Source organism: Equus przewalskii, chromosome 3, assembly GCF_037783145.1.
Source record: "Equus przewalskii isolate Varuska chromosome 3, EquPr2, whole genome shotgun sequence".
NCBI classification, from domain to species: Eukaryota; Metazoa; Chordata; class Mammalia; order Perissodactyla; family Equidae; genus Equus; species Equus przewalskii.
Window position 1 is genome coordinate 9,666,814 of NC_091833.1, and position 26,531 is coordinate 9,693,344.

The window sequence follows — 26,531 nt, forward strand, 5'->3', positions numbered from 1 at the left end:
GGACAGGTATATTGGCCTCTCTGTGCCTTGGTTTCCTCATCTTTCAGATGAGGATGGTAATGGTACCTTGAGAGGGTTAGGTGAGCCATGAAATCTTAAGTGCTGAGTATAGTGCCTGGCACACTGTAAGTGACGTTGTCATTGCCATTGTTCTGGGCCCCCCCCAGGCCCTTCACTTAGGGAGAAGCAGTGAATTTATCCCCAAGCATTATGCCCGTCCTTGAGTAATGTCTCTGGGAAGGGCCCCAGGCCCCAGGGAGCCACCCCCGTGGACACTCCCATCTAGTGGGCTCTTGATCGGCTGGCCTGAGGAGTTCTCCAAGTCTGGGGATCCCTCCTGCTCCCTGGGACCCAAGGCCTGCCTGGCTTGGCCACGGTCCTAGGCCTGCAGGGGAGGCCTGAGTTTGAGCTGAGCTGGTGTCCTGGGACAGCACTGTCTGGTCACTTCTCTCCCAGGCTGAGTTCCCTTGGCCCCTGGGAGGCTGACCCCTTCTGGGTCCGTGGCTGACCCTGGCCCTCAGGGTGTGGCTCTGTGGCTGGCACCCTGGGTCTCTGACCCCGTGGCAGAGGGACAACTGCCCAGACCAACCTGCCTTGATGGGGACAAATGTGAGGGGTGAACCCCAGGGGCTGGCTGGGGCAGCTGACTCATGCTTGGCTTGGTGCCCCCTGCCCACTGGTCCTCTGGCTGTGTCACCATCCGGGCATGTGTCAACCCCTTTGGTGACTCATTACCCAACTCCCACCCCTCGTGTGGACAGCTTCACTGCCCACAAAGACCCCCATTCAGGCTTGGGTGCTGTTGCTCTTGGAGATTTGAATCTTAATCCACATTTCACAGATGAGGAAGAAGGTTCAAGGTCTCCTGGCCAGTCAGAGGTAGTCTCCTGCCTCCGGGCCTGGACCTTTGCCCACGGCACCACAGATGGTGTTCCCAGCAGAGGTAGTGAGTTCCCTGTCTTGCGGGTGTGTAAGTTTGGCAGGGAAGTTGTAGAGGGAACTTGGGCATCATGGGGGGTTCTTCGCAGCTTTTCTGGCCCTGTGGGGGAGAGGCACCCAATTCTCCCATTCTCCCATCATTAAGTCCCTAGACAGGACATCAGTTATTCTAGGAGCATCAGGCGATCTTTGTGGGCAGGTGGCGCCTCCACCCAGGAACCCTCTCCCCCGCCTCGTCTGTCACCAGGGCTGAACTTCCACCATGAGTCCTGAGAGCCTCCACCGTGAGCCAGACGGGGCACAGAGGGCTCCAGGGCTCCAGGGAAACGGGACCGTCATGAGGCAGGCAGGGCTGAGGGGGAGTAGGGAAGGGGGACACCCACCTCCCGAATCCTCAGGGAGCCGATGCTGCCCCTCCCTCTCCCTCGCCCTGGTAGGGGTGTTCCCCCTCCCACGTACCTGTATGTGACATTTCCTTGCGAGAGCCACGGGTGGTGGGCAGGGCCGGAAGGAATCCTCGTGCGGTTTCCTCAAAGCTGTGCTCATGCTGTGCCCGGCACCGTGCCTGCCGCACCCTCTTGGGGCTCTGCCGCCTGGGTGCAGCCCTGGACCAGGTGGACAGGGTTTCTTCTCCAGCTCCTCGGCTGGGAGCCCAGCATGCCCAGGTCCCGGTGCCTGGATTGGGGAAGGGGGACCTGGGCCTGGAGTAGCACCCCATCATCACCATTGCTACCAGCACCATGGCCAGCTGTGAGCTGTGGTGGGGAAGACAGCCAGTGCCGTCCCATGGAGACCCGGCAGCAGGCGCCAGCACACCCAGGAATCCCGCCTCTGCCCCCGCCCCCGCTCCCGGGTTTGGGCAGCCAGAGTTGGTAGCTGCAGTAGCTGCTGTGCAGGCAGGATGGGAGCGCAGGGGTCGGGGGGGCCTGGCCCTGTGCCTGTGCTGCCAGCTGCGGGGACCTGCGTGTCCCCCTCACTGAGGATAGAAAGAGGGCTAGCGTGCTGGAGCAGGTGAATGAGGAGGGCATACGGTGGACGGAGGGTGGGGCACTAGCTTGAGACGTTGGCCGTTAGGCTGCTCCCTGAGCCTCCGTTACGTGACATGTGAGATGAGCCTCCTCACTTTTGTCCACCTGCGCTCTGGTCAGGAGTGTCCTGTGAGGGGGTCAGTCTCCTGGGCAGAGACCTGGCGCTGGGCAGCAATAAGCTGCGAGCTGCTGTCAGCATTTGTATTATTCCAGGTGCTTAGCCAGGGTGGGTGGGGCCTGGGACGCTATGCCTGTTTCTCCCTGTGCCGCTGTAGTTAGTGGGCACCAAGTGTGTGTAAGAGGCCGGGGGTCCCCATCCGCCCCTGCACCGGCGTCCCCGAGCCACAGCCCCCTGCCAGCTCCTTTTAAGCCGGGATCTTTTGGTCTGAGAGGGACTGGCTTCTCCAGCCCAGCAGGCCCCAGAATCCTTTCCAGGCGAAGGTTCCACGGAGAACAGCAACTCCTTTCTTTGCTTTCTTTTCCTCTTCCTCCGGGGGCCAAAAATAGGCCCTGAATGGGACACAGCTCTGGGCGGCAGCGCAAGACAATAGCTGCCTCCTGACCAAAGCCACTCCTGGCTCTGGGCCATCGGCTGCGGGCGGAGTAGAGGGGCTCTCGGCCCACCGCCCCACAGCCCCAGCCCCTCCTGCCTTTCCCACGGGCTCTGCCAGAAGCCGCCCTAAAGCCCCTCCAGCCCCTTGGAAGGTGATCGCCAAGGGGGCTCCCCACTGGCTCTGGGAAAGTGCTCATAGCTGATTGGCTGAGACCCTTAGCCCCCTGAGCAGCCCCATCCTGTCTGCTGATCTGCTGCTGGTCTGGAGCCCAAGGCCTCGCTGGAGGCTCCCACTTTTGGTTTTCTTCTGTGCCCTGTCTGGCACATGGGAGGAGGCCACCCTGCAGCCCCGATGTTCTTTTCCTTTTGACTCAGTGGGACTTTTGTGTGTGTGTGTGTGAGGAAGATTGTCCGTGAGCTAACATCTGTGCCCATCTTCCTCTATTTCATGTGGGATGCCACCACAGTGTGGCTTGACAAGCTGGTGCTAGGACCACACCCGGGATCTGAATCTGCTGACCCAGATGGCAAAGCAGAGAGCACGAACTTAACCACTAGACCACCAGGCTGGCACCGTCAATAGGTTTTTTTTTTTTTTAAAGATTGGCTTTCGAGCTAACATCTGTTGCCAATCTTCTGTTTTTCATTCTTCTCCCCAAAGCCCCCCAGTACATAGCTGTATATTTTTAGTTGTGGATCCTTCTAATTGTGGCATGTGGGATGCTGCCTCAGTGTGGCCTGATGAGCGGTGCCATGTCCATGCCCAGGATCCGAACCAGGGAAACCCTGGGACGTCAAAGCACAGCGTGCCCACTTAACCACTCGGCCACGGGGCCGGCCCTCAATAGGCATTTTTGATCCCAGGGTAGCCGCCACTGGGTTCCAAAAAGATTTGGTCTTAAAGCCAACGTTGAGGAACTTCACAAGCAGGTGTCCCCCAGGGCTCCCCTAGACCCCGCCCTTCTGCTGCCGGCTCCTGGCCTGGCCAGCGTCCGAGTCGGGGGGCTTGGGCATGGGACAAGTGAGCCGGCCTGCGCCGTGCTGGGTCGGAGCCTGGCAGTGACGTCGTCCCCCAGCTGCCAACGGTTGCCAGGGCAACGGTTGCCAGGGCGGCTGTCACCTGCGCCCCTTCTCTGTGGCTGGCGGGCTGGCGGGCTGGCAGCCCATCTTCCCTGGCTGCCCCCTTTGTTCGAAGCTCCAGTGAGGTGAGGGGGCGGGGGCTGGGGTGGCTCAGCCTCAAAGTCCTCCTCTGTCCTCTTGAAGTGACCCGCCACCCCAGCGGGCTGCAGCCAGCACACAAGGCAAGCCCTTCGCTCATTCATTCACGCTCCTTATGTACTTACGGGCCCCTTGATGCCGCGCAGGAGGAGTCCAGGTACAGTGCTGCCCCTCCGTCCCTCCTCCCTCCATCCCCCTCACTCCTGGTCCCCCTCACCTCTCCCCCCAACCCACCTCACCCCACTTCCCATCCCCCTCCCCTTTCCATTCTTCACCCTCCCCTCCCCCTCCCCTCCTCACCCTTTCTGTTCTCCCTCTACCCCTTCCTCCATCCCCCTCCCTCTCTCTCTCCTCTCCCTCTTCCCTCCATCCTCCTCCCCCTCCACCCCCTCCCTCTCTCTCTCTCTCTCCTCTCCCTCTTCCCTCCATCCTCCTCCCCCTCCACCCCCTCCCTCCCTTCCTCCCTCTTCCCTCCATCCTCCTCCCCCTCCACCCCCTCCCTCTCTCTCTCTCCTCTCCCTCTTCCCTCCATCCTCCTCCCCCTCCACCCCCTCCCTCTCTCTCTCTCTCCTCTCCCTCTTCCCTCCATCCTCCTCCCCCTCCACCCCCTCCCTCTCTCTCTCTCTCCTCTCCCTCTTCCCTCCATCCTCCTCCCCCTCCACCCCCTCCCCTCTCTCTCTCTCTCCTCTCCCTCTTCCCTCCATCCTCCTCCCCCTCCACCCCCTCCCTCCCTCTCTCTTTCTCCTCTCCCTCTTCCCTCCATCCTCCTCCCCCTCCCTTCTCCCCAACACTGATAGAGTAGCTGATGGGTGGGGTGGAGGCGGGGCTGGGGTGGCCCTAGGGGTGCTGGGGAGCCATGGGTGCTGCTCTAGGGTGAGTTGGTCAGCTGGACTGAAGCGGCCTGGAGGAAGTGGTTAGGGTGAGGCCCCACAGCCCACCCCTCCTCAGTCATACTCCAGCTAAAAATTAGTTTTGTGCTCTCTGTTCTGCACCCCTGGGGCTCACTCCCCGGGTTGAGGACAGGCATCTGAGGAGTGTTGGGAGGCGATGTCCAGGCCTGCAGGTGCCTGGAAGTGGAGCTGGGGTTGGGGGTCACCTGAGCCATTCTGACAGCCCCTGGGACCAGGGACCCCGGAGGCAGAGTGTTCAGCTAATGTCAAGGAAACACAGATTTTGAAGCATCTTCTACTGTGACTTTTAAAGACAAGCAGTTTCTAACAGGTAAGGTCAAGGGGAAAGGGCCCAAAAACAAGACAGTGAGTTCTAGAGCCGGGCCCTGGGGTCGCGTCTTGCCTCCACCACTCGCTAGCTGGGTGGTCTCCGGCAGGTGACTGCACCTTCCCGGGCCTCGGCTTCCTTCTTTGTTTAATGGGCATGATGGCACCTGTCTCAGAAGGCTTTGGAGAGGGTTAACTGTGTCTGTTTGTGTAACGAGCTTAGACTCAAGCCTTGCATTTTCAAAGAGCTTCATTAACGTCAGCCGTGTCACCGGAGGTGGAGGGCACGGTGCCCACGGGTGCGCAAGCAGCAATGGGGGACCTGGTGATGCGGCGCTGTGTGCTCAGTGAGCTGGGATGGGATCCTGGTCTATGCCTCCACGGCCCGTCCCTGGGGGGAGCTGGTGGCTCCTCCTTGCCCAGGCACCGGCCCGACCACCCGCCCGCCCGTGTGTGGAAGGGACCTCAGCCAGGGATCTGGGACCTGGGGGAGGAAGACAGAAAGTGAGGGCTGGCGGCTGACCTTGGGCACGCCGAGGGTCTTGCATGCCAGAGATGGGCTCTCGGCCAGGCCCAGGGTAGCTGAACTGCAGCCCTAAAAAATGAGCAGGGAGTTGACAGGCTGACCTTGTAGATCTGGCCTTGGGCAGTGTGAGAACACAGACGGAGACGGGGAACTTCAGCCAGACGGCCGAGGCCGCCTGTGGTTGGAGAGGGAAGCAGGGCTGGCTGGGAGAACAGAGGGCCCAGCACTCTCTTTGCCCCTGGCTGCCAGCTGGAGGTGAGCCCTGCCCCCACCCCGCGTAAGCGCCCGGAGGCCCTGGTCCAGGGAGAAGGCAGGTGGGGACCGGGGTCATAGTCACCCACTCTACAGAGCAGGAAACTGAGGCCCCGAGAGGGACAGGCTGGCCCCAAGTTCCCAGGGCCAATTAGCCGAAGAGCTAACTCTGGACCTTGTGTGTCTGACCCCTGCCAGCCCTCCTGGGCGCTCCTCGGGCAGGTGCTGGCTGGCGTGTGCCCCGGGTCCTGGAGCCCAGCCTCGGTGGCTCCTTGGGGACAGGGCGGGTGGGGGGGGGGACACTTGGCTGTGGGCTGCGTGGCCCCAGGAGCACGGAGCTGAACAGGGCTGGCACCGGAGTCCCTGGACTGCTTGTAAGAAACCCCGGAGCCCGAGCCTCACCCCTCCTCAACCCTTCTCCTCCCTTAGTGCTGGGGTTCTCCAAGCCACTTGACAACTCTAAGAGGCTTCGATGCTCCGTTCCTAAAAGGTCTTGCATCCTCGTATTCTCATTCTCTCTCTCTTTCTTTCTCTCCCTCCCTCCCAAGTCCAACATTGTAAGTGTCTCAGCTGTCTGAGGCAAGGCCGAGGGCCCGGTGGGCTGGGGCTGGCTTTAATGGAATGGTGAACCTGAAGACAGGGCTGGCAGTGCCCTGTGCCCTGGAGCGGGGGCTGCTGGCTGAAGGGAGGTGGGACGGGGCCAAATATACCCCAGGCTCCTGGGGGACCTCTTGCCTGGAAGTGTCCGGGATGGTGATGAGTTGCCCTGGGGAACAGCACAGCCTAAGTGGCTCCCGCAGCCCATCTCATGCTGGCTAATGGCCTTGGGGACAGCTCCGAGCGATGGGGAGGGGGCTGGAGGCTGGGAGGGGGCGATGCCGACACGCTTCTTATCTGTTTGGTGTCAAGCCTTCTGGGAGCTTGGTCTCCACATTGGTAAGAGGTGTCGATCCGAAAAAGGTGCAGGGTTACAGTGGGCTGGGAAACGAAGCCCAGCTAGACTCTGTGGATTTTCTTTCTGCAGGACTTATCAGAGCCTTTGACATCTAATACGTAGGACCAAGAAGGGCCTGTAGTGTTTCTCTCCCTTGGGAACTAGTGCTTCTTAGAAGGTGCTCTGGCAAGTCACCTTATGGTAAAGTGAGGAGGATAGTCCCCGAGAAGGGAGGGGACTCCAGAGACCACAACGGCTAAACGCCCAGGCTTTGAGCTTGAGCAGATTTGGGTTTGAGTCCTGGTGTGGTGCTACTTACTTGCTGTATGATCTTGGGCATCACTTGACCTCTCTGGACTTTGGCTTCCTTATCTTTGAAGTGGGGATAATGACAGCGTTCGCCTCATAGCGTGGTGGTGAGGACTGAGTAATCATTCGGGGAAGGTGCTGTACACGACCCTGGCTCAGACTGAGCGCTTGCTGAACGGGGGCTGTCGTTCCCTCCCCTTCGTGGTCTCCAGGTCCTTCTCACGGTGCCAGGTGGGCCCCTGTCCATTCCCACTCGCCCTCTGCTGTTCCACTGAGCACTGGGTGGCCAGAGTGCGGAGGCGGTCAGTGAGGATGGGGAGGCCCGAGACCCAGGGCATCGGGACCGTCAGAGACACGTCACAGGCTGGCACCCAGGGAGCAGGGCCCCAGGGAGCAGGGCCAGTGTGTGCAGAGGTGGAGGTGGGAGCATCCAGCCCAGGCTGCTCTCTGTGTGGGTGACCCTGGGGCGGCCGCCCCAAGGCTTCTCACTCCGACGCTCTGGTTCCACCCTGCGCGGGCGGTCCTGGTAGCTGGCTCTCAGCGGGACTTGGAATCTTCTCCCCTGGCCTGGCCTGTCTCTCTCGCTGGCAGGGAGGGCCCACGTCTCCCCTGCCTCAGTCTCCCCACCAGGCCAGGGCCCGTCTGGGCACACAGAGGGAGCCGTGGCCCAAGGTGTGGCTGGACCAGAAGCCGTGAGGCCTGGGGCCCGGCTGGCAGGGGCAGCCCTCCAGGGTCTGGAGTGAGATGAGGGAACTCCGCGGGGGCACGAGCCGGCAGGGCCTGGGCCTCCGCCAGCCTCGGGGGCAGGCAGCCAGCTGAATTTTTATTCTCCTTTATTGTAGAAAAATTCCTGACACCTGAAGTCACGCTGCTTCCCCCCAGAGTGACACCCTTCCTGTGGCAGCTCTCTGTGGTCACCCAGCTTGGGCTCAGTCACCGCACTTGGAGCGAGAGTGGCTTGAGTTTCGGGCTGCGCTCCTGGGCGCTGTGGGCGCTGCCGCCTGGCTGGGAGCGGCAGTGGCCCTGGGTTCACTTGGGGCTGGTGGGGCACCTCCTTTGGTTTGTGGGTACACGGTGTTTCTAAGCAAGATGGATTTTTAGGAAGCCGTTTGGAAACAGCAGGTGGAGGGTCCTCTAGCCCCCACCCCGCCCTCCACGGAGGAAACACCTGCAGGAGTCTCTGTGCCCGTTCCGTTCCGCTCGGAGCCTCCCCTCCCTGCTGCCCTGGGACCCTCCCTGTTCCTCCTCCGTGGGGCCAACCTGCCCACTCACCTGCCCCGCTCCGGGCCTTCTTTCCCTTTCCTCGCCTTGCTCCCTGCAAACACGTGCCTGCGGGGCGAACACATACACGTGCGCGCGCACACACACGCGTGCTTACATTCCCAAGGTTTGGTGCCTGCCCACCCCTCTCGTTGTCCCTCTCCTGGGCCAAATCTTTCCCTGCTAAGGGCCTCTGCCCAGGGCTCGGGGTGGGGGGTAGCCAGCCACTTGATGTTGCCCACCCCAACCCCTGAGGGCAGCAGGAGCAGGAGAGGCTCACACCTGGGTCCCCCTGGGGCTCCCTCCTTCCCACCTCCAGTCCCACCACCCAGGCCCCCCTGCTCCTGGCTGTCCCTGGGGAGGCCCCTCAGGTTCCCAGCACCCTGCTAACGCCAGGGGAGCCGCAGAGGAGCACAGCGCCTCCTGGCCGAGGCTGGAGAAGGGCACCGCTGCTTCACCACTTAGCAGCTGAGTGACCTGGGGCCGGTCCCCACCTGTCTCTGACTCTCCTTGTAAACAGGGCCACACGTGTCATCCGGGCCTGTCACCCAGCGCTCCCCAGCCTGCGGAGTGTCGGTCCATGGGATGCTGGCTAAACCCAGATTCATTCCCCGGCCCTACCCCAGACCTGCTGCACCCTACCCTCTGTGCGGCGCGGGAATCTGCATTTTAGCTGCCTCCCTGGGTGGTTCTGACCCACAGCGGGTTGGGGCACCTCTGATGTGAACTCTTGTGGCAACAGGGTAAGAGGCACATAGAGTCGAGTGCAGGCTGTGGTCCTGCCCCCCGAGGACACAGATGTGAATTCAGATGGGGATGAGCAGCTCGGGAAGGATCCCTGAGAGAGTGTCTTCGCTGAGCCTGAAAAGATGAGCTGGGTTGTCACGGTGACAGGGAAGCATTGCAGGCAAGGGGACCGTCTGGAGGTGGGCTGGATAAGCTTGTGGCCCACCCTGTGTGTAACGGGAAGGAGAGAGAACCAGGTCCAGGCATCTTCCTGGAGAGGTGCCTGCCCGGGAAGGAGTGACTGACCCCTGAGCCACCTGGGGCCTGTCCACTCAACTTCCACCTCCATCCTCCGAGGAAATGGGTTTTCCAGGAGCCTGGACGGGCTATCGGTGACTCGTGGCTCCACGGAATGGCAGAGGAAGTGACTCAGGCCCGGGGGGAGAAAGTGAGCCTGCCGGTCTCCTGCCCTCCCCCCGTCCCACACGGTGAAGATGGGCTCGGCCTGAGCTCAGCTGGAACCCCTTCTGCGCCCAGCCAGTCCTGGGTGTGGGAGGGCCGGGGAGTCCCAGCTTAGGCCAGCCCTGGCTGCACCCCGCTCGGCCTGGATCCTTGGGGACCCCGTGATGGTGGCCCCCATTGTGTCAAGCTGGGCCGGACTGTTCTGTTCTCTGTGTGTTTACGGAAGGCCTGAGGTCAGGGGCGGCTGCTCCGGAAGGGGATCTGTGTGTGTGTGGGGTGCTCCCCTGGAGGGATCGGGAGTGAAGTCCTCTCTCCCAGGCTGGGATCTCTGAGCTGCCCAGGGTCTTGGCTTGCCCCCCATTTTCCTCTCCTTTTCTTTGGGGATGTCTCAAAGCCAGGGGAACATGCATCTCTCAGACCTTGGCCAGTGCCAGCTCGGCAAGACGATGTCTAGAGCGGGTCCCAGCTCCTTGTCTTGTCTCCACTCACAGTCATCCTGGAACAGATAGTCCTTCCCCTGCCTCAGTTTCCCGATCTGGAAAATGGCACAGCAGTAGAGCCAGGCTCACAGGGCAGCTCTGAGGGTTTGAGGCTGTGGAGGGTGTGGCTGGTGCTACTGCTGTCACCATCGTGCTGTTGCTAAAAGCCCCGCTCTCGGTAATGCCCAGGCTCCGGCCAGGTGCCGTGTGAGGTTAGCCGAGGGTCTTGCCTGAGGGCTGGTGGGAGGTTCTAAGAGCACCGGATGGCTGAAGCCTGTCCAGCTCTGAGGGTCTCCTGCTCCCGACCAGGGACAGGTCCTGTCCGTGTGGAGGTTCATATATGGGCTCCTGGTTCCGGGCTTCAGGCTGCAGAGCACGGCCCCTCCCTGGGTGGCCAGGTGGTGGCCCCGGGTGGTGACTGGGCATCCTGCTATCCTGCTGGAGGTGCAGGAGCGTGGGGCCGTTGTGGAGACGTACTGCGCCCTCTGAGTGGGGTGGCAGTGTGTGTACAGGGAGCAGGGGATGGGGGGGTGCCGTGAGATGGGCAGGGGAGGGGCTCTCTGTCGGGCTGGCGGCAGTTGGAGGAAGAGCCCAGTGGACAAGCGGGACAGGGCCCTCTGCCCGCCCGACCGGGGCTAGAATCCTGCTCTTGTCCCCAGTCCGGCTCTCCCGTCCCTGGGGGTGCCACGGCCGGCCTCGGGTCCGGGCTGCAAGGAGGGAAGTTTTCTGGGTGGGGCTTCGCTCTGCCCGTTGCCGTCAGTCCCGCAGAGGAAGTTTCTTGTCATGCTCCAAGAATTTCCCGGCAAGGTGCTCTGGACGTTGAGCTGGCCGTGGAGGCCACAAAGGGAGCAGGGAGGGTGGGAGGGGAGGTGGAGGAGTGGGGCCTGTGGCAGGCCGGTAGGGGCAGGCACGAGCTGTCAGAAAGGATGCAGAGGTAGTTAGCTGACACCTCTGGCGCCTACCACTTGTGTGGCCCTGTTCTAAGTCCTTTACAGGTAGCGTTTCATCTCATGCTCACACTGACCCTTGAAATAGGCTCACTTTTTAGTCCTATTTAAAGATGAGGAAAGTGAGGCCCAGAGAGGGTGAGCAACTAGTTCCAGGACACACAGCTAGTGAGTGGAGGAACCAGGATTTGAACCCAGGCAGTCTGGCTCCAGAGTCCTCTCAACTGATAAGAGTGAGTTAAAGGAAGCCAGGTGGCCCCTCGCCCTCAAGTCCCAAGAGTGGTGAGGGGGACAGAGTTGTCCTTCTTGGCATGGGTGTTCAAACAGCCAGAGTGGAGTGGGGATGAGCCAGGAGGTGTCTGGGTCATGCGGTCAGCCCCTTGTCTGTGTCTGAATCCCTTCCATGGTACCTCACAGTGGTACAGCCTTGCTGGTGCCCCTCCAGTGACGGGGAGCTCACTCCCTCTCTCTGCTTCCTTTGCTCTCAAAGATCAGTCCAGGAGGACCGTTGTGAAGTGGACGGTTCTGCCCTGTCCTGGGCCTTGTCTACCGACAGTGCTGGCTCACTTTGAAAGTGAGCGGGCCACATGTGGGTTCTGGCCAGCTCCATCCTTGCTTGCTGTGTGATGTCAGGAAGTTATTGGCCCTCTCTGGGCCTCAAATCTAAACGCCATAAAATGGAGAATTAGGGCCAAATTCTCAAAGTGATCTGTAAGCTATGAGTTCACAAGTATAGAACGGTGGTCACAGCAAGTAGGGCTGCCTGCGGGAGGTGACATTTGGATTGGGGGTCAGAAGTAGATAGCAACAGGGACGGGTAGAAAGGAGAAGGATTGAGGCGGTCCGGGAGGGACATGTTCCTTTCTCCGGATGCTGGGTTTCCTTCTGCTGGTCTGAGGTGGCAGGAGGCAGTTTCCAAAGGAGCCAAAATGCTCAGAGGGGATGCAGAGCAAAACCATAAAAAACCTAGGAAACCCTAGGAAACAGTCACGTTCCCTAAAACACTTTCACATCCTTCTTCAAAGGGAACCTGTGGTGCCACCAGGGCAGGACGATGGGCCCAAATGGCCTCTGATTGGACTGATGAGGCCTGAGAAATTGGAGTTCTATTATGCATGGTGGGGCACAGGAGACTAGCTCTAGCTTGAGGGGGCCAGGTTAGTTCCAGCGAGGCCAGGCCCAGGAAGAGGGCAATGAGCTCCCACCTGGGCTACCCCTCCCTTTAACGCTGTCCTCAAATATTCCGTGCAAAAGCCACCACTTCCTGGAAGTCCTCCTTGATTTCTCTCAAACTCAGACTCCCCATATGCCCCCAGGTTGCCAGACTTCCCTTCGTCTGGCTTGTGGCTGATGATTGCATCTGTCTCCACGGCCCTATGCACTTCCGCATAGGATGAGGCTGCCTGTCTGTGTCTGCCAGCACCCAGCTGGTCACAGGGCAGGCTGGCGGTGGAGAGGGCCGAGCCACCTAGCATCTCTCTAGAGCACCCAGTCTCGCCCGGGAAGGGAGAGCCACTGGCCTCCGGAGTAAACTCGGGCAAGTCTTTTAACCCCTGGACCTCAGGTTCCTGGTCTGTAAGATGGACCCGCTTCCCGAGGTCAGAGGGAGGGCTAACACAGGGCTGGGGTGGGGCGGTCAGCGCTGAGCCCCTAGAGGCCAGGGGCGGGCAGAAGTGCCCCCTTAGGCAGGCGTGGGCTGGGGGCACCGGGCCTCCCCACCCCAGGCCGCATGGTGTCCCCACCAGACAGGCTGGCTGGCTGTCCCTTGGCCTCCCCAGCTGCCGGGCCCTGGGAACCGACTCCCCCTGGTGGCTGTGACGGGCAGCACCGTTCCCCTCGGCCGGTGGAGGGCGCCGTGGGGGCACCGACCCGCCGCTCAGTTTCCCACCAGATCCACCCACCCCGCCCTCCTCCAGCATCCTCCGGGCATCAGCATCCGGGCACCAGCATCCACAGAGATGGCTCAGGAGCCCCAGGCTGGCTGAGCGGGGGGTGCACCATCCTGCACAGGCTGGGGGCTGCGAACAGACAGGCGCTGGCCCATGGTGGGAACCACGGGAGGCCAGGCCTGATGCAGAGGGGTTGGGGAAGGCTTCCTGTAGGAGGTGTCCTCCACGAGCTAGGTCTCAAGGATGATGACGGCGGGGTTCCTGGAAGAGAGCCCCGTTTTTCCTTGTCTCCTCCACGCCTGGGAGGAGCTGTCCCCAGCAGATTCTAGCCAAGGTCACCCCGTCACTGCCGGGTCCAGAGGGAGGTCATATGATGAGCCCCGTTTTCCGTGACTTACACAGGGCCGTGCAGCCAGCAGAGGCAGCGTTCGGGCTGGAACTTGGGCCTCCGGACGGCGCTGTCTCTTGATGCTCAGCTTCTGGCAGTTGGGGGGAGGGGAAGAGGTGGGGCCACGGGCTGTTTCCACACTGGCCTGCCCCCCACGTCCCACATCTGGGCTCCATTGGTCTCCCTCTCTGCAGGGCTGCCCACCGCCCTGCAGTCAGGCCCCTGGTGACGCTCCTGGCCTCTTTCAGGTAGTGGCTCCTCAGGGTGACTTCAGGGAGGAAGATGGCTCCCCAGACGCTGCTGCAGATAGCGCTGTTCCTGCTCTTCCTGGTTCAAGGTGTGCTTTCCTGTGGGTCCCCGGGACGGTTGTGCCTTATGTTAAAAGGCCCTGTGTCTAGGATGGGTGCCAGCAAAGCCACTAACCCTTCGGGCAGGCATGGGCCTGCAGACACAGCTTAGCAAGTGGATGGTATTTTGGAGAAAAGAAAAAGATAGCCCTTCTTTCCAGCAGATGCAACCCCACCGTGAACAGCTTGGGGGACACTGGGAACATGGACTGGGTTTCGGCCCCACTCACCTCTGCAGTCAGATCATCCTTGAGCCATGCACAGCCTGCACAACTGTCTACGGCAGGCATCGCCTCGTTAAATATCTTATTGCTACTAAAAGGGTTTTTTAGCATTTGAAATTATTATTAATTTTGAGTTTGTTCTTTTCGTATTTTGAAATCAGTAATTTTGAGCAGGGTAGACTCACATTTTTGTAGACCCTTTGAGGCATAGTCCCTTGAAATGTGTGTGGGTCCCAGGCACTGGGCTCCTGTGTTCTGGGCCCCGGCCTGCCCCCTCCCATGGCCCTGGCTGGCGCCCACCCCAGAGTCCCATCTGCAGTCTCTGCGTCCTCAGGTGCCCGTGGCAGGGGCCCCGGGGAAGACTTCCGCTTCTGCGGCCAGCGGAACCAGACGCAGAGGAGCAGCCTCCGTTACAGTGAGACGCCGGAGCTGCGCATCTCCATCCAGAACTCCGAGGAGGCCCTCACGGTCCACGCCCCCTTCCCTGGAGTCTCCCCGGACCCCCAGGATTTCCCGGAGCCCAGGGGCCTTTACCACTTCTGCCTCTACTGGAACCGCCGTGCGGGGAAACTGCATCTGCAGTACGGCAAGAAGGACTTCCCACTGAGCGACGGGGCCTCCCGCCTTCTGTGCTTCCAGTCCCAGGAGGAGAGCCGGGCCCAGGGCCCCCCGCTGCTCGCCACCTCTGTCAGCTCCTGGTGGAGGCCCTGGAACACCAGCCTGCCCAGCGCTGCTGGCTTCACCTTTTCCTTCCACGGTGAGGGACTTCCAGGTGGAAGGAACAGCATGGGAAAAGGCCCGGAGGCAGGCTTGAGAGCAGACGGGGTGCGAGAGCGAGGTCACGGAGCTGGGGCATTGTGCACGGGCAGTGGGGAGCCATCAGAGGTGTCTGAGGAGGGTTGAGGGCTCCCAGGTGCACTTCAGGAGGGTGTGTGGGAAGGCAGGGCCGAGGGCGGAGGGGTAGGTCCGGTGGAGAGGCTGCAGGGACGGTCCAGGGCAAGAAAGATGAAGCCTGAGAGAGGTGGGAGCCGAGAGGACGGGAAGACGGGACAGGCTGTCAGGAGCCAGAGGAAAATTTCCGCTTCATCATCATCATCTTCAATTGTTCATCCCCCTTTCACGGAGGAGGAAACTGAGGCACAGAGGGTCACAAAGCTGCACAGCTCCTAAGTGAGGGAGCCAGGATTTACACCCAGCAGCTGATTGGCGTTTGGGGTCGGTGGGAGCAGGAGACGTTGCAGGTCAGGGAGGCACGAGGCAGCCTCTGACGTGTGGAGGCTGTGTGTTCTGCTGCAGTGTGACTGGTGTGGTGTGGCCGCCGCCTCCTGTGGCGTTGAGGGAGGACAGGGGGCCAGAGGGAGCTGCAGGCCTCCTGGGGTCTTGGTTTACCTGGTTCTCACTCCTTCCGGGCATCTGGGGTTGGGGGCGGGGCTCCCAGGGGTGGGGTCGGGGGGACACAGCCCTTTGACGATGTCAGCAGCTCCAGGACGGTGATGGCGCTGGGGATGGCAGGGCAGACCTGGCTCCCGGCCCAGAGGCTGTCCCGTGAAGCCGACAGGCCCCCACCCCCAGGCTGGGATTCGGCCCCAGCCGGGCAGGTTCAGGGCAAAGTCAGGCACAGCTGGGCACATTTCCGACCTGGTAGTCTTTGGCCCCTAGAGCGTTTTTTTAAAAACATGAGCCAGAGTTTTCAAATCGCCTAAAAATCAGGCTTTCTGCCTCATAAATTCAGATGTGGCTACCCAGGGCCTGCCTGCCTTGATGGTGCAGGCGTGCCTCCTCCCCACATGTCTCTGTCCCCGTCTGCCTGCCTCGTCTCCGCCCCTTCTGACCACTGGACACACCTGAGTCTGCGGCCCTGGGGTGCAGGCGACACGGCGGAGGGCCTGGAGCCTGGGGAGGGGCCGGCTGGTGGCATGGAGTCCCCAGAGGCACCACACAGGCCCCCCATCCCCCCGTGTCTCCTGGCCCTGGAACGGCGCTCCCAGCTCCGTGTGTGGCCAGAAGGGGGCTGGGTCAGTGCATCCCACCCGGCCCTGGGGGGGCTGGAGCTGTGGAGGGTCCCATGGGGCAGAGCCCCCATCTGGCTGGCCTCATCTCTGAGTGACCATGGGGGGATCCACCCCATCTCTCGGATCCTCGGTTTCCTCTCCTGTAACATGGGGATAGAAGCTTCCAGAGTTGCAGGAGGATTAAATGGGAGCACAGCCTGAGGCAGGTCCGTCTGTGCCCCCCAGACCCTCCCCAGAAGGCCTCTCACGAGGCCTCCGTGGACATGTGTGACCTGAAGAGAGAGCTCCAGCTGCTCAGCCAGCTTCTGCAGCACCCACAGAAGATGGGGAGGAGGCCCTCACTCACCCCTGCCCACCAGTGAGTGCAGGGGGCCAGGAGGGGGCCCCCGGGCCTGGCCGGGTTGGGCCTGGGGTGGGGGCCGGTGGGGGCCTCTCCTGGGGATGGAACCTTCTCATCGTCCCATCTCCTCCTGGAGGAGCCAAGAGGCCGCCCTGCAGGCCAAGCCCCTTGCCTGCCCTATGAGAACGTTGTAAGAAGAAACATCACAGCCCTGTCCCAGGATGGCCCCCCAGTAAAGGGGAAGCGGTCAGCCCACTTTAGAGCTCAGCAGACTGAGGCCCAGAGATGGTTAGGGCTGCTCCATGGCCACGGAGGGCTCGGTCCAGGCAGACCTGGGCCCAGGACCCGCGGCTGAGTCCCAGGAGAGCCCCACCCTGTCTGCTTCCTCCAGCTTCCTCTGTCCCCCGCAGCTCACTCTCTCTGTCCCTCACTCACCGGCTGTGTCCCCTATCGCCCTGACCCTCCTTCCCCTCTCTCCTCCCTCTCTCCTGGGTACCTGACTCTCCCTCCCTGCCCGCCCCTCTGCCTTCCCGGCCCTCACCCGCCCCCTCGCCCTGCCAGGAGGCTGCAGAGCCTGGAGTCGAAGCTGGCCTCGGTGAGGTTCACGGGGCACACGGCGTCCTTCGAAGAGGATCGGGTCAACGCCACGGTGTGGAAGCTCCAGCCCACGGCCGGCCTCCAGGACCTACACATCCACGCCCGCCAGGAGGTCAGGGGTCAGGGTCTGGGCCGGCCAGGACAGGAAGCAGATGCGGGGGCTGTGAGCACGCCCCTCCCCCGGGCCTCCAGGAACCAGGCGTGTGTCCCTTTTTTTGGAGGAGGGCCTTGGCCCAGGGAATGCCCGTGGGGTTGCCCCACAGCACTGAGGACCTTCCTGGATGGTGGTGGGGACAGAGGCGGGGCAGGACCGCTCCCTGCGCCAGGGCCCCTGCGGCACACCGTGTGGACAGAAGAGCAACGCCAGAATGCTGTGCATGCACCTCGGTCCTGAGACTGCCCCTCCAGGGGACCTGGTTAGCGGGAAGCCACCTGCACCGCCCCCATCCCCCAACACCAGGAAGCTGTAGGCAGAGGTGGCCCGGACCACAGAACACCCGTTCACCCCGGGCCCTGGGCTCTAACCACAAGGCTCCCCAGCCGGCACTGGTGCCTGGGAAAGGAGGGGCGAGAAGGGTTATTGTGAGCCAGGCTCGGCTCCTGAAGGAGGTGGGCTGAGAGATGGCAGCATGCAGGAAGGTGTGGGGTGGGGATGTGGAGGGGAGCTGGGGGTCCACCTCTGCCTGAGCCCCAGTGGGACCCTGGTCTGCAGGAGGAGCGGGGCGACATCCTGGAGTACTCGGTGCTGCTGCCCCGCGCGCTCTTCCAGACCAAAGGCCGGAGGGGGCAGGCCGAGAAGAGACTCCTCCTGGTGGATTTCAGCAGTCAAGCCCTGTTCCAGGTGTGGGCCCTCACCCTCATGCTCTCCCCTGGGGAAAGCCGTGGGGAAGGAGGGATGGAAGGAGGCGTGGAGCCAAGCCACCTCTTCCAGGAGTCAGAGCCTTTCCTGTAAAGTCAGAAATTGGACTGCAACCTGCAAATCTCCCCAGGAGAGGTCTGAAGGCTGTTGCTCTTACTACAGTGTAAATGACTACATGTGCAAGAATTGTTTCCAGAGGGCGGCTCAGCATCTCAAAGTGGTGTGCTGGGGAGAAACAGGAGTCTAGCGAGCCTTGGGGACCCCTGGGTCTTTCTTTCCAGCCCTGAGCCCCCTCCCTACTCTCTCCCGCCACCCTGTATATCCAGGACAAGAATTCCAGCCAAGTCTTAGGTGAGAAGGTCTTGGGTATCATGGTGGAGAACACCAAAGTGGCCAACCTCTCAGAGCCCGTGGTGCTCACCTTCCAGCACCAGCCGCAGCCGGTGAGTGTTAGCAGACCAGCCAAGGGGACGAGCCTGTCCAAGGCCTCCCTTCTGAACCATTGGCTGTGACAAATGGGATCCGCTCTCCTTTCCTCTCGTCCCTACAGAAGAACGTGACTCTGCAGTGTGTCTTCTGGGTTGAAGACCTGACACGTGAGTGTGGAGGGGTTGCTGAGCTGGGCAGGTGTCTGGAGGAGAGAGGTGGTCCTGGAGGGTGGGGGAGATGGGGTCAATCAGGGAGGGCTTCCTGGAGAAAGTGATGGCAGACTAGGGATCTGCCAGATGGAGCAGAGGCCTGGAAGAGTCATACAGTCATGCATTTGGGAGCACAGTGGGTCCTGGGGGCCTGGGCTTATCAGAACCCCATGCTGTCCCCTCCTCAGTGCGCAGCCCGGGGAGCTGGAGCGACGCTGGGTGTGAGACCATCAGGAGAGAGACAGAGACGTCCTGCCTCTGCAACCACCTGACCTACTTTGCAGTGCTGATGGTGAGGGGCCTCCTGCCCTGCAGCCGCACCACAGGCCGAGTGCTTGCTGTGGGCCAGCCGCTCTCACATATATGTCAGTCATTCCTCCCAGCAACCCCCGAGGCGGCTTCTGTTGTCCTATTTCATAGATAAGGAAACTGAAGCTCAGAGAGGTTCAGCAATTTGCCCAGGGTCACACAGCTAGGAAGTAAAAGCACTGGTCTCTAAAGGCCTTGGTCTTTATTCCCAACTTTGGGTGCCTGATAAACATACCGATTCCTGGCCCGAGCCTAGGATCCTGACTCCACAGGCTGGGGTGGGGCCAGGAGGCTGTTCCTCTGGGGGATGCCGAGGCCCAGCATGGAGCCCTTGCAGTGCACTTCAGTGCCCCAAGCTCTCAGGAGCTTGGTATCCTAGGTTCGTTCTCCCAGAATCTTAGGACACCGGCATCTGAGGGCCGGATGGCCTTCCAGCTCTCCCTGGGGTGGGGAGCTCACTCCTTTACAGGAACCCCGTTCCGGTGTTGGACGTCACAGACAAATCATTAGTGCCGGGACAGAAAAGGGAGTCTCGGGGGGGGAGGTTCTTGACGTTTGTGGGTCAGGGACCCATTTAAGAGTGTGGTGGAGGCCACAGAGCCCCCCAGAAAAATCCACCCATGGGGCCACATTCTGCTCTGTTTGGGGGGTGTGGCTTCATCTGGGGGACCCCCCGTGTCGAGCTGGGGACGCGGAGGCCAGCCCTGCTCTGTCTCGTGGACCCAGGTGGCCTCCGTGGAGGTGGACCCCATGCACGAGCACTACCTGACCCTCCTCTCCTACGTGGGCTGTGTCATCTCCGCGCTGGCCTGTACCCTCACCATCGCCGCCTACCTCTGCTCCAGGTGGGCCGGGGAGGGTGCGGGAAGAGGGCAGCACGGAGGAGCCCGCCCTGGAGGCTGGCCCGGCTGCCCCTGCGGTGGGTGTGGTGGCGGGAGGCCTGGAGGCACGGCCGGCTGACCCTCGGGGCCGCGTCTCCTCCTCGGGTCTGCGGCATTTGGAGAACGTGACGTTTACAGATTTGATTAACTGCCAACCTTGGAAATCGGGACAATCGGCATAAAAATCTAGATTTCTGCCTTTGGATGACCAGCGGTGACCCCGCTGGGGGCGCGTGGTGATACGATGGTGATGGTGGTAACGGTTATGCTTACCTCGAGCCTCCCACGTGCCCCGCACTGTTCTAAGTGCTTTACACGTATCAACTTGGTTCATCCTCCCAAGGCCCCTGGGAAAGAGTGCTCAGAGAGGGTAAGAGACTTGCCCGAGGGCACACAGCAAGGAAATGGCAAAGGCAGGCTTGAACCCAGGCAGGCTGGCTCCAGGTCCACGGGCCCCAGCTTCTGGGGCTGAGCAGTGGTGGCTGCTGTGGACGATCCTCACTAGCCTTCGGGGCTCTGGTGTCTGCTTTGAGGCCTGGCCCCTGCAGGTGTTGGAGCTTGACGTCTCCCCCCATGGAGGCTTCTCCCATATGGAGGGGAGACACCCTTGGTTCAGTGGGACACCCCGTGGGTGCTCACGGTCCTCCCCTGGGAGGAGGGGAGCCGTGTGCATAGGCAGTTGTGTTGTGGTGCCCGCAGCTGTGCGCATGGTAGGGCTGGAGCAGGTGGTGAGGGGCGACAGCCGGCAGGCTCAGTGGGGGGCTGGGGACAGGCGCTTCTTCACCCCTGACATGTCCCCACTGATCACAGAAGTGCCCAAGGACACGGGGACCGGAACCCTTAGGGCCTGAGCATCTTGTCTGTGCCAGACACTTTGCATCAGTGTGACCCTCACCCACCCAGGCCCCAGCCCAAGTTAGGGGCAGGGCGGGCGCACATCCCAGACAGTGACGCTGGGGCCTGGGTGTTCCGCTGCGCCCTCTGGGACGGGCAGGGGGTGGGCCCAGGCTGAGCATGGCGGTGGCGTGGGGGGCTGGGCAGGAAAGGCCGACAGGGCCCTGGACCACGTGGAGTCCCGGGATGGGGGTGGGGCTGCGATGTGCACACACAGACTTGCAACCCTGGAGACAGACGGACACATGCGCCCTATGCTCACAGACTCACAGACACACAGGTGTGCAGACAGACAGGCGGACGCAGAGCGTGGTGGCATGGGTTCTCCAAAACAGCAACACACCCCGTCTTTCCTCTGACTTTGGGAGCGTCTGGCTGATGGTAGCGGCTGGCTTGTCTTCCTCACTCTGTCTGGCTAAGGCTGTTGTTAGATGCGCACACGGGCCCGGAGCCCGTGGTGCTGGGCACACAGTCAGCGTACAGGGGTAAGCGGGGAATGGCCTGGCGGCAGCCACAGGGGTAAGATAGGGAGTGTGTGTGTGTGTGTGTGTGTGTGTGGTCTGGGAAAGCTGCCTGGAGGAGGAGGAGGAGCGAGCACCTTCCCCTTCCCACCCCAGCCCCAAGGGTGACCCCTCCAACCCCGCGCAGGAGGAAGACCCGGGATTACACCATCAAGGTGCACATGAACCTGCTGCTGGCCGTCTTCCTGCTGGATGTGAGCTTCCTGCTCAGCGAGCCAGTGGCCCTGGCGGGCTCTGAGGCTGGCTGCTGTGCCAGCGCCATCTTCCTGCACTTCTCCCTGCTTGCCTGCCTCTCCTGGATGGGCCTGGAGGGCTACAACCTCTACCGGCTGGTGGTCGAGGTCTTCGGCACCTATGTCCCTGGCTACCTGCTCAAGCTGAGCATTGTGGGCTGGGGTGAGTTGGCGGAGGACGTTGGTGGGCCCCCCAGACCTGCCCCGTCCACTTGGCTTTTGGAAAACACAGGCGCCTGGTTCTGCTTCTCCACCTACCTCTCTGTTCCTCACGGCCCCCTTCACCCACCCATCCTCAGGGCTTCCTAACCTTGGCTGAGGCAAGGTCCCTTTTAGGAAGATGAGTGGTGAGCCGTCTCCCCAAGAAACACATATCCTCCACATTGCTCACTCCTTTAAAAGGAGGGTTTGCAGATGGAGCCACCATGTATGGATGTGCAGGTTGTGCACTGCTCAAAGGCACCCAGTTGGGGGATGAGTGGAGCTGTAATCCAGACCTCCACTCACCTAGTTCTCCCAGGCTGGCAGTGGCCCTGCCTGTGGATCCCCCTGAACCTCAGGTAACAGAGTCCCCAGGGCTCTGGCATTTGTTCTTGACCAAAGACAACCCAATTTGCCTACGGCCCAGATCTCTCTTGTGTCAGACCTGGAGGCCCAGGGGCACCCACCACCAGTCCCTTTGGACAGAGCACAGGCCCACCAACCACGTGGCACTGACGCCATCTTGCTGCTCCTCCTGTGTTCCTCATTCCGCCTTCCTTCGTTCCCTCTGTTGATTGACATGGAATTCCTTCAGAGCTGGCTCTGTGTCAAGACCCAGGTGTTTGGTGGTGGGCAACTCCCCCTACCCAGGGAGCTCTCAATCTCCACCTCATAGACAAGGTCAAGGTCCAGTACAGACTTCCCCTGGGGATGGAACTCTGGACGCCTGCCTTGAACTGTCCTCCATCCACCAATGTCCCGTCTGCTCCTCCCATCTATCCTTGTGGCATCCAGGGGAGCTGCAGGCCTCTCTCCTAAGGGTGCCGGGATGGTGAGGGGGGGGGCGAGGTCAGGGGAGACAGGCCCCCTCCATGGGAAATCCAGACTGGAGTGGGGAAGGGAAGGGTCCAAGCCTGGAGGATGGTGCTGGGTGGGCTCTGGGAGCAGAGGGCTGAGGGGACGTCTTGCCAGAGGGCGGGACATAGGAGGGGCTCAGAGCTGGGGAGACGGAACTCCATGCTTTGCTGCCCACAGGCTTCCCCATCTTCCTGGTGACGTTGGTGGCACTGGTGGACGTGAACAACTATGGCCCCATCATCCTGGCTGTGCACAGGACTCCAGAGAGTGTCATCTACCCTTCCATGTGAGTGGCTGTGTGCAGTGGGCGCAGGAATGTGGGCCTCAGTGGGCAGAGGCCAGAGAGCAGCCCAGGCCCAGGACACGCTGACCAGGAGACCCCTGGGTGCCAGGGCCCTGGGGGTTTTGGCCTGGCAGTGTCCAGAGCACTGGGCTAAGGGTCAGGGAGGATGGGAAAAGGCCTGGATCTGCCACTCACTCACCAGGTGACCTTGAGCGGGTCCTCAGTTTCCCCACTTGTGAGTGGGAGTACGGGTTGGAGCACATGAGCCCCTGCTATGTTCCTTTGCTGTCCTCTGCTGTCTCCCCAAACAGATGGAAAGATGGAGGCCCAGAGAGAGCAGGGGCCCGCCTGTGCTGCCCAAAGGTGCCCATCTGGGGATGAGTGGAGCTGAGACCCAGGCTCCTCCCCTAACTGCCCAGGCCAGTGGCCACCTACCTGTGGGTCCCTTGAACCTTGACTAGGCACCAGGGCTCCTGAGCACAGGCTGGCAGGAATTCTCTCCATTTGCTCAGTGCTTTGAAGATTTCAATCTTTTACATCCTGAGCTTGTGGGGGTTTTGGTTCACCTTTGTGCTATCTGTTTTATTATTTGCTTCATATTTTCTTTAAATCATCTGACCTGTTAATTTAAACGTATTTTTAAAAAAATATTATATCAATACTATGAGTAGAAAGCAAGCATCACTTGTCACAAGCAGTGAGTAATGGTGAAAATAAACACGGGGACCACAAAGTGCTGGCTGAAGGCTGCGAGCGGCTCTTTGTTGAAGGGGGAGATGGGCCTGTGTTAGGGGTGTTACACACGTGAGCACCAGGTGGCCTTTCCCTCGGCCACAGAGACGGAATAAAGGAGATTGAGGAGAGTGACTTTCCCATGCCGTAGCCAGAGGTGTTTATAGCGGCTCCCCGTGACTCAGCTTCCCCTGGTGCTCCCCGGGCCCGGGAGGCGCTGTGCCAGCAGCTCGTGCACTGAGCCCTCTCGCCCTTCCCACAGGTGCTGGATCCGGGACTCCCTGGTCAGCCACGTCACCAACCTGGGCCTCTTCAGCCTGGTGTTCCTCTTCAATGCGGCCATGCTGGGCACCATGGTGGTGCAGATCCTGCGGCTGCGCCCCCACGCCCAGAAGTGGCCCCACGTGCTGACGCTGCTGGGCCTCAGCCTCGTCCTCGGCCTGCCCTGGGCCTTGGTCTTCTTCTCCTTTGCTTCTGGCACCTTCCAGCTCATCGTGCTTTACTTCTTCAGCATCATCACCTCCTTCCAAGGTAAGCATGGAGAAGCCCCGCCTGCCCCTGGCCTGGGTGGGCTGCACGGGCTGCGGAAGAGATGATCCAGGCCGCCCGCAGGCCTCCCCTCTCTGGGCCTCAGTCTTCCTATTCATAAGATGGGCGCATCCAGGCTGCAGTCGGCAAGTCTTTATTGAGTTCCTACTATGTGCAGGCCCTATGCTAAGCCCTGGGGCTAGTGTTGTGAACTGGTTGGGCGAGGGCCTTGTTCCACAGAGCTCATCTTTAGTGAGGAAGACGGAGTGTGACAAGCAAGCACACAGCCGTCCGAGGGGATCTCGGAGAGGAGGGATGCGCTTGTGGGCAGTGTGACGGACAGCCTGGGCTCGGTGGGGGACACCTGAGGAGAGTGGCCAAGGAGACCTCTCTGTATGAGACATTTGGAGACAACAGAAGGACCCAGCCAGGGAGAGATCAAGGCCTCCTTGCTCTGAGTGTGTTCCTCGGGCCAGCAGCGTCACCATCATCAGGAGCTCGTTAAACAGACAGACTCTGGCCCGCCGCAGACCCGCTGAGTCAGGATCCACGTGGTCACAGATGCCCAGGGGATGCATGTGCATGTTGCAGGCAGAGGAGACCTGGGCTGGGAGGAGCGCTCCAGGCAGAGGGAGAAGTAGGAGCAAAGGTCCTGAGGCTGGAACAGGTCGTGTGTTAGAAGAAGAGTGAGGAGGAGCGAGGCTAAAGGGCAGCGTGTGGGGGAGCGGGGCGGAGGGGAGGGCAGAGGAGCAGAGAGGCCGGATCGTGGGGGCCTGGCCTGAGGCCAGCAGAGTCCCTCCCTGCTCTCCCTGCCTCCACCTGCCCCCGCCCCACCCCGTCTCTCTCACACACACACAGACACACACAGACACACACACACACACAGACACACACACACACACACACACACCCTTCTGTTCTTGGCCGTGCTGGGTAGGGAGGAGGACATGGGCAGGAAAACATGGAGGGCCTGGCCAGGCCGAGGGGCACTCGGGGGCTGCAAGGCCAGCCTCCCGCGCGGCATCCCTGTGACCAAGTGGGGGTGAGGGAGGTGGGTCTGTGCTTTCTCACCCATGAGGTGAGGATTGTAAATGCCCCTAAACTCACACACATTTGCTGAGCTATTAATAAATCTCAGTATTACGATCTGGGCGGAGCGATATCGCGTGGTGCTTGAACACGTGGGCCCTGGAGGCAGACCACTGCCGTTTGCCTGTGGCTCAGCCAGCTCCCCTTTCCTCCCTGGGCCTCAGCTTCCTCGTCTGTAAAACAGAATAGCATTGACTAGGCCCAGCCTCGCAGGATCCTGGAGAGCAGGAAGCGAGGTGGCACCCAGTGAATTGCACAGGGTCTGGCGCATAGTAGGTGCTCCTGAGGTGACACTGGTGCCGGTCGCCTGTGCAGGGAGGAGGGCAGGGGGCAGATCTGAGTCGAGGTGGCTCTGGGGGTGGGGGTGGGGGGCTGCCCCGCCCGCTGAGCCCTGTGCCCTCCCTGCCCGCAGGCTTCCTCATCTTCCTCTGGTACTGGTCCATGCGGCTGCAGGCCCGGGGCGGGCCCTCCCCTCTGAAGAACAGCTCGGACAGCGCAAGGCTCCCCATCAGCTCGGGCAGCACGTCGTCCAGCCGCATCTAGGCCGCCAGCCGCTCGCCAGCGTGAGGAGCAGGGGTGCGGCCTCTCCTCAACCGCACTTGTGGCCCCTGCAGCCAGGCCGGCCCGTGGCGGGTCAGCTGGAGACTTGAGAAGCCCGAGGACCTTGGAGGGATGGGGCTGTCGGCATGCCGGCCAGACTCTCAGGCTGGACCTTCTGAATCAGCCTGGGGGCGACTCGGCTCTCAGGTCCAGCTCACAGGGGCTCAGGAGTGGGACTGTCCCCCAGCCCTCCTAACCTGGGGCTGAAGTCTGGTCTTAACTCACCGTGGCTGGCCCGGCCCTCTCGACTGGGGGTCAGGAGCCCGCCGGCCTCAGGGTCAGGCCTCGGATCTTAGAGGCTGGGGCATCCTGTGCCATAGCTGGTCTGTCTCTTGTGATCGCTTGAGGACACTCTGCAGCCCCTGTCATTTTAACCCAAGGATGGTACCAGGGAGAAGGTTGGGGCAGAGCGTTGGAGCCAGACCCCTGGAGGAGGACAGCCCCCTCCCGGAGCAGAGCTCTCCTACCTCTGAGCCCCGGGCCCTTGCCCTCCAGCAGCACCCCCACCCTCCCCAGTCCTCCACGCACAGCCTGGGGGCCCAGTTCCACTGCTGTATTTTGGGTACAGGTTCCCAGGAGCCACTGGGTGCCTGCTGTAAACCTCTATCTACTGCGCAGGCCTCTGCCTGCCCCTGACTCAGGCTTAGTGTAGACGCTCTGGGCTGGGCTGGGCTGGTCCGGCCGTGCATCTGGGCCTCTCCCTTGCTCACACTGCCATGACCGCTGGTCCCCCCTCAGCCCCTCCCAGAACCCTCTTGTGGCGAGAACTGTGGACGTGGCAGGCCAAATCTGTTTCATGGGCAGCACCCTGAAGATAGACATGCCTCACCTGGTGACACTGGCTGAGAGCCTGACGTGCTCCTGAGGGGTCATCCCTGAATCACTGCAGGTGGACGTGAGCATGCTGGAGTCCCCCACAGTTAATTCTGTTGGACACAGACAGCCAGACCTGGTCACTGCCCATTGTGAGCGCTTAGTCTAGTGTGTGAGGCATGTACAAGACAAGAGCTCCAGGAGCTGCAGACACAGGGCTGGGAGAGCCATCATTCCTGGCTTGGGATCCAGGAAGACTTCCTGTAGGAGGCAGCTTTTGATCTAGATCTCATCCTTAAAGATGGGGAGGATTTTCTTTTTAATTACTGCTTCATTTGTCTTTTGATATTAAAAAGAAGTACATGTTCGTTGTAGAGAATTTGAAAACTAGAAGAGTGTCGAGAAGAAAATAAAAATCAGCTGTTGTTATCAGCTAACAAACCGA

General features: G+C 61.3%; 1 protein-coding gene across 10 annotated transcripts in view; it reads left to right on the top strand.

The window, feature by feature from the left end:
• ADGRG1 (adhesion G protein-coupled receptor G1) overlaps positions 1-26,531 on the top strand; it is a 41,429-nt gene extending 14,898 nt beyond the window's left edge. For 4 of the 10 annotated variants that reach the window (XM_070611959.1, XM_070611955.1, XM_070611954.1 and 1 more), the window contains exons 2-14: positions 13,376-13,464; positions 14,033-14,455; positions 15,936-16,068; positions 16,612-16,759; positions 17,360-17,488; positions 17,833-17,949; positions 18,057-18,102; positions 18,333-18,436; positions 19,180-19,298; positions 20,877-21,145; positions 22,219-22,327; positions 23,319-23,587; positions 25,086-26,531. In XM_070611959.1, the coding sequence (XP_070468060.1) occupies positions 13,410-13,464; positions 14,033-14,455; positions 15,936-16,068; positions 16,612-16,759; positions 17,360-17,488; positions 17,833-17,949; positions 18,057-18,102; positions 18,333-18,436; positions 19,180-19,298; positions 20,877-21,145; positions 22,219-22,327; positions 23,319-23,587; positions 25,086-25,216 (2,052 nt within the window). In that variant the 5' untranslated portion in view covers positions 13,376-13,409 and the 3' untranslated portion in view covers positions 25,217-26,531. Of the gene's footprint in view, positions 1-2,894; positions 3,896-4,114; positions 4,960-5,579; positions 5,737-13,375; positions 13,465-14,032; positions 14,456-15,935; positions 16,069-16,611; positions 16,760-17,359; positions 17,489-17,832; positions 17,950-18,056; positions 18,103-18,332; positions 18,437-19,179; positions 19,299-20,876; positions 21,146-22,218; positions 22,328-23,318; positions 23,588-25,085 lie in introns of those variants that run through there. The other 6 variants (XM_070611962.1, XM_070611961.1, XM_070611956.1 and 3 more) reach the window with 5 other exon arrangements.